Here is a 12,011-nt window from a genome sequence, read left to right as displayed (position 1 = left end):
CAAACATCATTCACATATATATGCTAGTTTGAAAACAAAATCCCTAAATTCCAAGTTTCTAACTAAAATCAAGCATGTGGAATCATCAATCATATTTAATGTTGACTAAAAATAAAAACACAGAAACTAATGTTCCATTCATCTCATTTGGAAAGACAAAATAAAAAACCCAATTGCTAATTGGAAAGAAAAAACCCCAAAAGCCCTAAAATCCTAAACCCTAAAAAAAACACAAGAAGAAGAAAAAGATGGAGTGCCACCACTCCATGACCACTGGAGAGCCTGCTGGACACTGAACTCAGACGACACGAGAGAGAGAGAGAGAGAGAGAGAGAGAGAGAGAGAGAGAGAGAGAGAGAGAGAGAGAGAGAGAGAGAGAGAGACCCTTGGTGGGTCAGGCCCAGATGGTGCCCACCCTGACCCAGGCCACTCTTTAGACTTTCAGGTCAGGGTGAGCGCTACCCACCCTAACCCAATACCCTCATAAGGGGTTTTTTCCAGGTTAGGGTGGGCACATGCCCACCCTGGCTCCCATGTGGCTCTGCCACTGGAGGAGAGGGAAGGCGAACAAGAGAAATTTGATGGAATTGTTCCGTCCAATTCCACAACCAAACACAGGCTGAATTTGTTTTTTTTGGGTTGATGCATGATGCCGGTCGACGGATGGGGTTTGGTCTGGATATCCAACCAATCAAATACCCTTAGTTAGTTAGTCGGATCCATAAAGCATTCCAGATCCAAATGACTAAACGGATCAGATTCAGTTTTAGAGTTTTACATAAAACTACCGAATCTGATTGTAGGTCCAACTATTGAATCTAAATAGTTAAATCAGATCAGGATTCGATAGTAGTGTTTCCATCCATCTATATTCAAACCCAACTATGAATTTGATTAGTTTCGATCTGATTATGTCGTACTCTGTCAGTAATTGTTGCAACAGAACCGAATCCGACGCCTTGACATCCCTGAATGGTCACCATTCATGATTCTCAGATTCAATATGGATCTGGACCTGGCTTTGAAGCTAGGTATGGCTTGAGCCTGAATGTGTGGTTAGCTCGTGTTATGTGTTGTATTGGGTCAAAGATTAGGAACGGGCCTAGGCTGTCACATGAATGCACCATTTTAGTGGTGTGTCCCTTGTGACATGAGGATATGTGGACATGGACACCAAATACAAACAATATTTTAATATTATTTTAATAATTTTAATGTTCTAAAGTATTATTTCAATAAAAATGCATTTTTAACATTAAAATATCAAAAACTTTGTTTTTTAGTGATTAGAAAAATAAAAAATTAAGTGTCCTCATGTCCTATTTTCCAAAAAACCTTTGAACCTATGAGTCGAACACACCTCGCACGTATTTGCATGCATTTGTCCATGCACATATTTGCATGCATTTGTCCATGCACATATTTGCATGCATTTGTCCATGCATGTCCATACTCCATACATATGTGTATTTGCATGTATTTGTTTATGCATGTATTTGCATGTATTTGTCCATGTATATGTGTCCATGAATATTTTGTCATGCATGTATTTGCCATGCATGTGTCCAACTCCATGCATGTATTTATCCATGAATATGTTCGCGAATATATTTGTCCTTGCCTATGTTCATGAATGTATTTGTCCATGCATGTATTTGCATATATTTTTTCATGCATGTGTCCATCTTGGTCATACATATGTGTCCATGCATGTATTTTTCCATGCATGTCCATAAACATGTCTTCCTGCATGTCATACATATGCGTCCATGCATGTATTTTCTTGTATTTGTCCATGAATGTTTCCATGCATGGATATTTGTCTATGAATATGTGTCGATGCATGTATATTTGTCATGCATATTTTGTGCATGCATGTGTCCATGCATTGTCTGGTTGTTGAGTTAGTGATGGTGTTCATTGGTGGATTCCACAAAACCCACCATGGGAGGCGGATGTTGTATTTCTGCATTGGGGAGGGTGTTAAAGGTGTGCCAACACCCTCCCCATTGCCATTGTTTTGGTAAAACCATGCTCTGAAATGCAGCTGTGCATCATGGATTTCGAAACCCAGCTCCAACACATAGCTCCCAAACACAACCTTATTTGCATTAGAATGTCTAATAAACTACTTATTTGATAAAGGGGCAAACAAGTAATTATGTAATCTAAGCATTGTTATGAATTGAAATAAGAGGTCTACTATCTTTTTATAATTTACTTTTCATTTTCTCTTCTTTTTCTACTTAGAATCAATCTTTCAATATGTAGGTCATATTAAATGTGGTTCGTCCTCCAAGGCCTATCTGGTATCAAGAGCTCTATGCTTGGGTAATGGAATATGGCATGGACTCTTATGAGAAAAAGGTCAGTTATTGTCAACACTTTGAACACAAAGTCGTTTTCCAAGGCACTTAAAGGTAGTTGTTCTTTACTTGTATGACATGTAGAATACTTTTTATTTTCCTTCAAATGGCTGCTTAATTTCTGCTTGTTTTCTTTATATTTTTCATCAATTCTTTTGTTTTTTTTAATACATTTCTCTCTCATAGTTGTTAGTCAACTTTTGAACTAGGTCATTTCTATTTTGTGCTGATCATGCCTGGAACAAATGGTTACACAATGACTTGAGTTTTTGAGCTTGCTTCTGAAAACATATATTTGAACAGATGCCAATTCTTTGATCCATTTGCAATGTAAGTCTGATTTGAGTCTTCTAGTTTAAAAATGTTAGATAGGTTTATCTAATGGTTTTCACATTGTTAAAGCTACAGTCTTGATGAGGGGACTCCATCTAGAACACTCTCCTAGTTTCCTTTGCAATATTGGAAAATGGCCAAAATTTAAATTTACTTTACAAACCTTATAATGATGAAGATATCCCTTCATCGCTATAATCTTGGTGAAATTTTAGCCACTTCTAACACTATAATGGCCTGAAGCTTGAGGGTGTTTTATTGTACCTGAACTTCTCTCATCATCATCATGGTATATCTGTAGAGAAACCATTATGGAGGTGCTTGAATCTCTCTGGGTGAGCTTTGTTTCACCCATTTTGGAGAGAAAATGGACCACATTGATATGAAAATAGTTCATTTCTCACATTGAAACAAGTATACCAATTTTGTGGGGAAATGTTCAAAGAGAAGAAACTTTCTCTTTGACCATGTATTTCACAAGAAAGTGGGATCACACGTCCCCCTCGGGGAAGAGTTTTCCTGCCACATTCTCAATGATAAGCATTTTTTAATAAAAGAAATAAGGCCATTTTTTGCATGTGAGGCCCACTTTTTTTACCTTTTTTTTTCTCTCAACATGAAACTCCAGTTTCTCCTTGATAGATGCAAATGTATCTATTTGCATGTGCGGCCCACTAACCTTTCGTTTTTCTCACTCAACATGAAACCATATAGTTTGCTATGAAAACTGAACACAAATCAGGTGAAATTTGTGTTTCTCTTTCTCACATCTCAAACACATGCCCCCTTGGATTTGCCATTCAATGATGGATATTGCATGGGGCCAATATGAGGTCCAACATAATTCGAATGAGCGATATCAAATATCCTAAAGTTAAGGATTCATATCCCTTTTTAAGCTGAACTAGGATCTCAAATATGATCTTGACCTGTTTGTTTTGATATCCAAAGCAATGAAAATTAATTGGCTTAAGATTGTGTTATACTAATGGAACTGGGATTAGGTTAACCCATATGTGTGTGTGTGGTGTGAGCACAACCTTACCTTTGATACCTGCATAGTTCATTGGTACCATAATAACCATACTCTGGTGAAAAGTCATAATTGCATGTGTTATTTATTTAGTCAATTAGATCCAAACTAGATATTGTTTCTCATGGTTTATTTACTAAGAAATATGCTCTAGGTCTAGTTGTTGTGCATAACTTGAGTTTTTTTGGTGCAAAGAATTGATAGGACACTCAATTTTGGATGGCTTAATTGGGACTGAATCGACACTCGATATATATTATCTGTGTTAGTAATACGTTTTGTGGGATATGTTCGTAATTTCATGAGTTTATTTGTATTATATTGTAAGGAGGGGTATTTTGGAAAATCATCAAAACCCTATGTAACCACAACACTATATACATGTGCAGCCATCCCGATAAGAGAGAATCTAGTAGAGGGATCAGCTTATTCTCATTCTCTTCTCCTTCATCTTTCACACACACTTACGTTGATCAAGCTATTATGGTATCAAAGATCTCTCTGCCTAGGTATGTTCCATCAATCTAAGCTCCTCAATCCCTTCTCTTGTCTCTTGTTTCTTGTCTATTCCTTCCTCGCCCCGATTGGATCAAGGATAGAGGACATGAAATGTGGATGGAGGTTAAAATCAAAACCCGTGGGGGGATGGACTTATTCTTGCCCCCGCCCCTGTTAAAATGTATCTCCAAAACCTTTGTTGTAAGTATAAACATATATACTTATATACATAGAGATACATATACATATAATATATTATATGTATATGTATCTCTATATATATTTATATACATATTTTATTTTCTTACTCAAAAAGGGTATTCTTGTAATTTCCTATCTTGCGCATATTCCATTTGGAATATGTTGTAATTTTCCTCTTTATTTTTTTGTATTTCCTTTTTCCTTTTTTATTTTTTTCTCTTCTTTTCATAAAGGTGCATTGGGGGTCCCCCAATAGAGTCGTTGGGGCCCCGCCAACGGTCACAAATGTGACCGTTAGGGGCTCCCCAACGACTCATTTGGGAGCCCCCCCTTTGCACCTCTTTGCTTTTGTATAAATAAGGGTGTTCTCCCTTGTTATTCTTTAAGCTTGAGAGTCTCAAACATTTGCTCTTTTCTATGAAATACATGCCTTAGTGCATGTTTGCTACTTTTACGCTTTTTGCGTATTTTGTTCAAGTGTTGTGAGAGTGCCTTCGTGCACATCTTTTATAAAGTATTTATGCTTGTATGCGTATTGTCTCTTCATAAACATTTTCACATGGTATCAGAGCTCGGTTGGTGATAGAGGATCGTGTGATTCTTTTCTTTTCAAGTGCCTCGAAAAGCGTGCCTTCGGGATCTTTGGAGGTGGAAGTGGTGGATCTTGCTTCTCAAATATTTTAGAAGAATCTTGTGCAAGCTAGAATTTGAAATATTGTGTTGGTACGCCTTTTCTCTCTTCCTTTTGACTTCTTAATGGGCAAAAAAAAGTCTTATTTTGCTCTTGGCTTCAAATTAAATGGGTCCAACTATCATGTTTGGGCCGAAAACATGGAGGCTCACATAAAAGGGAAGGGGCTATGAGGTTATGTGTAAGGCACAATTCCGGAACCGGAACCCAAAATAACTGTCGTAAACGGAAGTGAAATCAAGATTCTTGAAGGAGAAGAAAGGATCAAAGCTCTTGAAGAATATTCTAAGAAGCACGATGAATGGGAAATGAAGAATTTCAAGATTCTTTCTTGGTTCTTTTCATCCGTTGAAACTAAGATTAATGCCAACATTATTAAGTTCAAAAAGGCATCGGAAGCTTGGCATTATCTTGAGAAAATGTATACATCAAGGGATCTATCTCATAAGTATTATCTTCAAAAGAAGACTCTCTCTCTTACTCGAGGTGAAATGACTATTAGGGAATATTTTGCCGATCTTTCCTCCATTTGGGATGAGCTTGCCATGCTTGAACCAAAATGGAGTGGAGAGGCAATTGAACTCCGTCACAAGCAACTTGAAGAAGATCGGTTCTTCAATTTTTTGAATGGGATAAGGCCCGAATTTGAGCAAATAAAGTCATCTCTTCTATCCTCATTTACTCCTCCCTCTCTTGAAGATGTACTCACCAAATTAAGTGGTGAGGAGACTCGTATGAGTTTATGTAAACAAGGATCAAATGTTCTTGTGGTTCCTTGTAATTATGAAGAAAACAATGAGGTCAATGCCGTATCAAGACCCAAAAACAATGTAAAAACCTATCGTCCTCCTCACTTTAAACCACAAAATCAAGGTGAAAATGGTGGGCAAAGAGGAAAAATGGACTATAGCAAAATTATTTGTTATTTTTGTAAAATACCGGGGCATATCAAACCCATATGTTCCAAATGGAAAAAGCTTCTCGCAATGGCTACCACCGGTGTACCACAAAAGGAGGAGGCATCATCAAGTGGGTCACTCTCTATAAATCAAACAGTGGAAGCCCTTCAACCTCTCCTCAAGGGAGCTACCTCTGGTGCCGTCGTGTCTACTTCTTCCTTTCCAGGTAAAGTCTCTTGGTTTTTGGACTCCGGTGCATCTTTTCATATGTCCCCAAACATGTTTTCGCTTTCCGATTACTCAAAAAATGTTTCTCCATCTTTTGTTTCCACTGCGGATGGAACCTCTCTTAAAATTAAAGGAATAGATAATTTTGAAACTCAAGATTTTTTTATTCCAAAAATTAGATTTATACCTAAACTAAACTTAAACCTTCTCTCTGTTTCTCAACTCTCGGACCATGGTTGCGATATTAAATTCTCTTGTGATAAATGTTTAATACAGGATCGCCGGTCCGAGAAATTGATTGGGGAAGGCTTTAGAAAAGGAGACTTATACTATATGAAATCTCTTCAAGTTCCAAATTTTTTTGGTAATGTTGTCCGAAACAAAGATATAAATATGTGACACAAAAGACTTGGTCATCCTAATATCACCAAGTTATCTTATTTACATTTTGCAAAAGACCTATGTAAAAGTTCATTTTCTTGTAATGATTGTATTCTAGGAAAAATGCAAAGTTTACCTTTTGAGCAAATAACTATGTTCTCTTCTAAAACTTTTGAAATTGTTCATTCGGATGTTTGGGGGCCCGCACCTATTGCTTCAAAAGGAAGTTTTTCTTATTATGTCATTTTTGTGGATGATTTTTCCAGATATTCGTGGATCTATTTTCTTAAGTTCAAACATGAAGTTTTTTCGTGTTTTAAAACCTTCCATTTAATGATCAAGAATCAATTCAACAGTAACATAAAGATATTTAGAAGTGATTCTGGAGGAGAATATCTCTCCAATCAATTTAAAGTATACCTTGAGGATCACAGAATTGTTCACCAAAGGTCTTGCCTAAAACTCCTCAAGAGAATGGGTTGGCCGAAAGAAAACATAGTCACATCATTGAGACCACTATGACCCTTCTTATTTTCCAAAACATTCCTAAAAGCTTTTGGGCAGAAGCAACTCTTGCTTCTGTTTATCTGATAAATCGCTTACCATCTAGGATATTAGGGAAAATATTCTCTTTTGAGATATTATATAAGCTTGAACCTGATTATAATAGGTTACGAGTTTTTGGGTGTAAGTGTTTTATACTTACGGATAAGAATGACAATCTCTCTCCCAAGGCTATCCCTTGCGCATTTCTTGGATATTCCGAAACTCAAAAAGGGTTTCGTTGTTATGATCTTCGAGATGATAAGTTATATGTCTCTAGAAATGTAACATTTTTAGAAAATGAAAGTGGCTTTGAAAAAAATGTTTCTCAACAAGAAAATTTTGATTACTCCTTCCTATTCGACTTATTGTCTAGTAATGATGATATATCTAGTGATGATGATGTATCATCAAACCATGATGAGGAAAATGGTGGTGATGTTGGTGAACATAACTCACTCAATGAACAAGAAAGTAAAATTTCAAATGATCCAATAACCTACTCTCGTAGAAACCAAGACACCTTTAGAAGTGCTATTGACCAATATAGTGAGCTTGTTCCTACACTCGATCACCAAATATCTGAAAGGAATAAGAGACCTCCAACTCGTTTTGTCTCTTTTGATTCTTTCTCACCCCGATATAGGGCTTGTCTTAGTGCCATTCACTCTTATTTTGAACCAAGAAATTTTGAAGAAGCTAAAAAATGTATAGAATGGCAAGAAACTATGCAAAATGAACTTAATGCTCTTAAAAATGCTGAAACTTGGGATTTCCAAACTCTACCCATAGGAAAGAAAGCTATAGGTTGTCGATGGGTTTTTAAGGTTAAAACTAAGAGCGACGGATCTCTGGAAAGGTATAAAGCTTGCTTAGTCGCAAAAGGGTATGTGCAAGAGTATGAAATTGATTATGAAGAAACTTTTGCTCCTGTAGCTCGAATGGTTACAGTTAGATGTCTTATTACTATTGCATCTATTAAAAATTGAAACATTTTTCAAATGGATGTGAAAAATGTTTTTTTAAATGGTGATCTTAACGAAGAAGTGTATATGGATGCCCCACCAGGCATGAAGATTCCTAAAGATAAAGTTCTTCGTCTTCGAAAGGTCTTTTATGGTTTGAAACAGGCCCCCAAAGCCTGCTATGACAGGTTTACCAGTGTAATGCTGGAAAATGGTTTTTCCTCATGTTATACTGACACTACTTTATTTACTAGAAAATCTAATACAGGGATTGTGATACTATTACTTTATGTTGATGACATGTTAATTACAGGTGATGATGTTCAAGGAGTCAAGGGTATTAAGTCCGTCTTGACTTCAAAATTTGAGATGTCAGACTTTGGTTTTCTAACATATTTTCTTGGAATTGAGGTTGCCTATTCGCAACGTGGTTATTTCCTATCTCAGTCTAAACTTGCTTGTGAGATTATTGCCAGATTAGAAATTTCTGATGACAAAGTATGCGAAACTCCTGAAGTCGTGGGATAAAAAATGAAGATTGACGACGGTGATCCTCTAACCGATCCTACTCCTTACAGGCAGTTGGTAGGTTCTTTAATGTACCTTAGCATTACTCGACCCGATTTGTCACATGCTATACACATCGTCAGTCAGTTTCAGCACGCTCTTACAACCGTTAATATGAGTGTTGTCCTTCGCATCATCAGATATTTGAAGGGAACAATGAATAAGGGAGTATTTCTATCTTCTTCTTCTGAATTAAAATTACTTGCTTATACTGAGGGAGGTGACCCTAGTAACCGTCACTCCACCACTGACTTTTGTGTCTTCTTAGGTGAGTCTTTGATCTCATGGCGATGTAAAAAGCAACAAAAGGTCTCTCTGTCATCCACTGAAGCCGAATATAGAGCCATGACATCTACCACCATAGAAATTGTATGGATTCGACGCCTTTTGGAAGATATGGGAGTGTTTATCAGAGAACCAACAAAGCTATGTTGTGACAATAAAAGTGCAATTTATATTGCCAAGAACCACACCTTTCACGAGCGATAAAAGCATATAGAGATGGACTGCCATTATGTCAGACAAGAATACTTGAAGAAGGTCATTGATCTACCATACGTGACGTCTGAGTATCAACTTGCAGACTTCTTCACAAAAGCACTATGTTCGCTCAGATTTCATTTCCTTCTTGACAAACTTGCGGTTATCGCACCGTAAGTTTGAGGGAGGGTGTTAAAATGTATCTCCAAAACCTTTGTTGTAAGTATAAATATATATACTTATATACATAGAGATACATATACATACAATATATTATATGTATATGTATCTCTATATATATATAAATATATATATTTATATACATATTTTATTTTCTTACCCGAAAAGGGTATTCTTGTAATTTCCTATCTTGTGCATATTTTATTTGGAATATGTTGTAATTTCCCTCTTTATTTTTTTGTATTTCCTTTTTCCTTTTTTATTTTTTTCTCTTCTTTTCATAAAGGTGCATTGGGGGTCCCCCAATAGAGTCGTTGGCCCCCCCCCAACAGTCACAAATGTGACCGTTGGGGGCTACCCAACGAATCCTTTGGGAGCCCCCCCTTTGCACCTCTTTGCTTTTGTATAAATAGGGGTGTTCCCCCTTGTTATTCTTTAAGCTTGAGAGTCTCAAACATTTGCTCTTTTCTATGAAATACATGCCTTAGTGCATGTTTGCTACTTTTACGCTTTTTGCGTATTTTGTTCAAGTGTTGTGAGAGTGCCTTCGTGCACATCTTTTATAAAGTATTTATGCTTGTATGCCTATTGTCTCTTCATAGACATTTTCACAGCCCCATCCCCAAATCCCCGTTAAAGAAATTACTATTATACCCTTATACACATTATATATATATATATATATATATATATATATATATATATATATATATATATATATATATATATTCCTAACCCCAATATAAAACCCTTTCGCGAATCTCTCCTCTCTCCTTCCTCTAATGAGCTGCGTGAGCTCCCATTTCTCTTTTCTCCTTCCTCTAACAGCAGAAGGCGGCATCGGTGGAAGGACCGGGGAAACGGGGCCTTGACCCGTTTGGACCGGGGACGGAGGACATGAAACGAGGAATGGACTGGGGATGGAGGTTAAAATCAAAACCCATGCAGGGATGAAGGTGGGGATGGATGGCAAAATTTTGTGACAGAGCGGGGGTGGAGACCTTGTCCCCCGCCCACCCCGGTCCACTGCCATCCCTACTTCTTCCTTACTTTGCCTATCTTTTTTTCCTGTCGTTTTCACTTGTTTGTGTGAATCAGATGTGTGACATTTTATCGATCCTCTGAATCAGATTTGATCCTTATCATTTTGAATCAGATCTGGTACAATCAAATCTGATCCCTTCCTCTTATCGTATTTCCCTTTTCTTTTTCTAAATCAGATAAGATTTGATCAGATATGATCTGATCTGATCACATCTCACCTATTCTCGTTTTCCTATATCAGATCTGATTTGATCTCTGTTAATATCTTTTTGAATCTGATCTATCAGATCTGATCATTGTCTTTTTTTCAATATCCTTGTATATCGATCTCTTCACGTAAACATAAAGCCCTGATTCACGTAAAACTTCTGTATTATTCTTGTTTCATGTCATTGCTCCAAAAGGGTCTATTGGCTAATGGAGTCACCTCCCATTAACACATAATAGAGGTCGAGATCTCTTTGGCATCGCCCATCACCATATCTCCTCGGTGATATTGATGATCATAAAGAGGTTTATTTCAGGCCATGATTCTGGTCTGCCCATCTGCAACAGACATCTGAGTTTCCTTAAAAAAAAAAAAGACAAGCAACAAAAGTTTGTATCTGCTCCACTTTGCTCCTACTTTTTTGTTGGGTTCAGACCTTACATTTAAAGGCCTTTGATTTGGCCTGTAAGGTAGTGAGGATCTTCCACCAAAGCAAAAATGCTTGTAATAGGTGTCTATTGAAGACATTTCAATCATAACCCACAAAAGGGCATAAATGGAAGAACTCAAAAGATAAAATAATAAACTTTATTTCATTCATATGAATTGCCTAAAAGCCATTGTTACAAAGGAGAGGGGAATCACCCCTATTTATACACAAAGCCAGAGGGAGAGAGAGGAGCTCTCATAGAGAGTCGTTGGAGCTAGTCCAATGGCTCTAATGTAGCCATTGGACTAGCTCCAACGACTACATCAACTAGTCAAGATCTAGTTGGATCTTGACTAGTTTAGGTTCTAGTTCAAATTGAACTAGACAAAAATAAAAACACAAAAGAAGAAAAGAAAAAGTAAAAATAAATAAATAAATGAATAAATAAAATATTATATATTATATTATATATAGTTACAATTATGTGTACATTTTTTAACACTCCCCCTCAAACTTACGGTATAATGAACGAAAGTTTGTTTAAGAGGAAATGATATCTAGGAGCAGGGAGAAGTTTGGTGAAGAAATCTGTTAATTGGTATTCTGATGTAATATACGGAAGATCAATGGTTCCTTGTAGATAATCCTCTCTCACATAGTGACAATCTATTTAAATATGTTTGGTGCGTTCATGAAATATTCAGTTGCTGGCAATATAGACCGCACTTTTGTTGTCACAGCACATGCGTGAAGCTTTTGTCACTTCAACTCTCATGTCAGCCAACAGTCTTCTGAGCCAAATTGCTTCCATTGTTGTGGTGGCCATGACTCGGTATTCAATTTCGGTGGACGAAAGAAAGACCTTTTGCTGTTTTTTGCACCGCCATGAAATCAATGACTCACCTAAGAAAACACAAAAACCAGTGGTTGAGCGCCTATTATTGGGATCACCTCTCCATTCAAC

At 36.9% G+C, this 12,011-nt stretch overlaps 1 protein-coding gene across 2 annotated transcripts in view; it reads left to right on the top strand.

The window, feature by feature from the left end:
* The window catches only part of LOC149816853 (uncharacterized), a 174,974-nt gene that overhangs the window by 1,942 nt on the left and 161,021 nt on the right, over window positions 1–12,011 (top strand). The window contains exon 2 of one of the 2 annotated variants that reach the window (XM_089988100.1): window positions 2,272–2,367. In XM_089988100.1, the coding sequence (XP_089844226.1) occupies window positions 2,272–2,367 (96 nt within the window). Of the gene's footprint in view, window positions 1–2,271; window positions 2,421–12,011 lie in introns of both variants that reach the window. The other variant, XM_089988101.1, reaches the window with a different exon arrangement.

Source organism: Nuphar pumila, chromosome 14 (assembly GCF_984573655.1).
Source record: "Nuphar pumila chromosome 14, dmNupPumi1.hap1.1, whole genome shotgun sequence".
Taxonomy (NCBI): Eukaryota; Viridiplantae; Streptophyta; class Magnoliopsida; order Nymphaeales; family Nymphaeaceae; genus Nuphar; species Nuphar pumila.
This window is presented reverse-complemented; position numbering and strand designations above follow the sequence as displayed.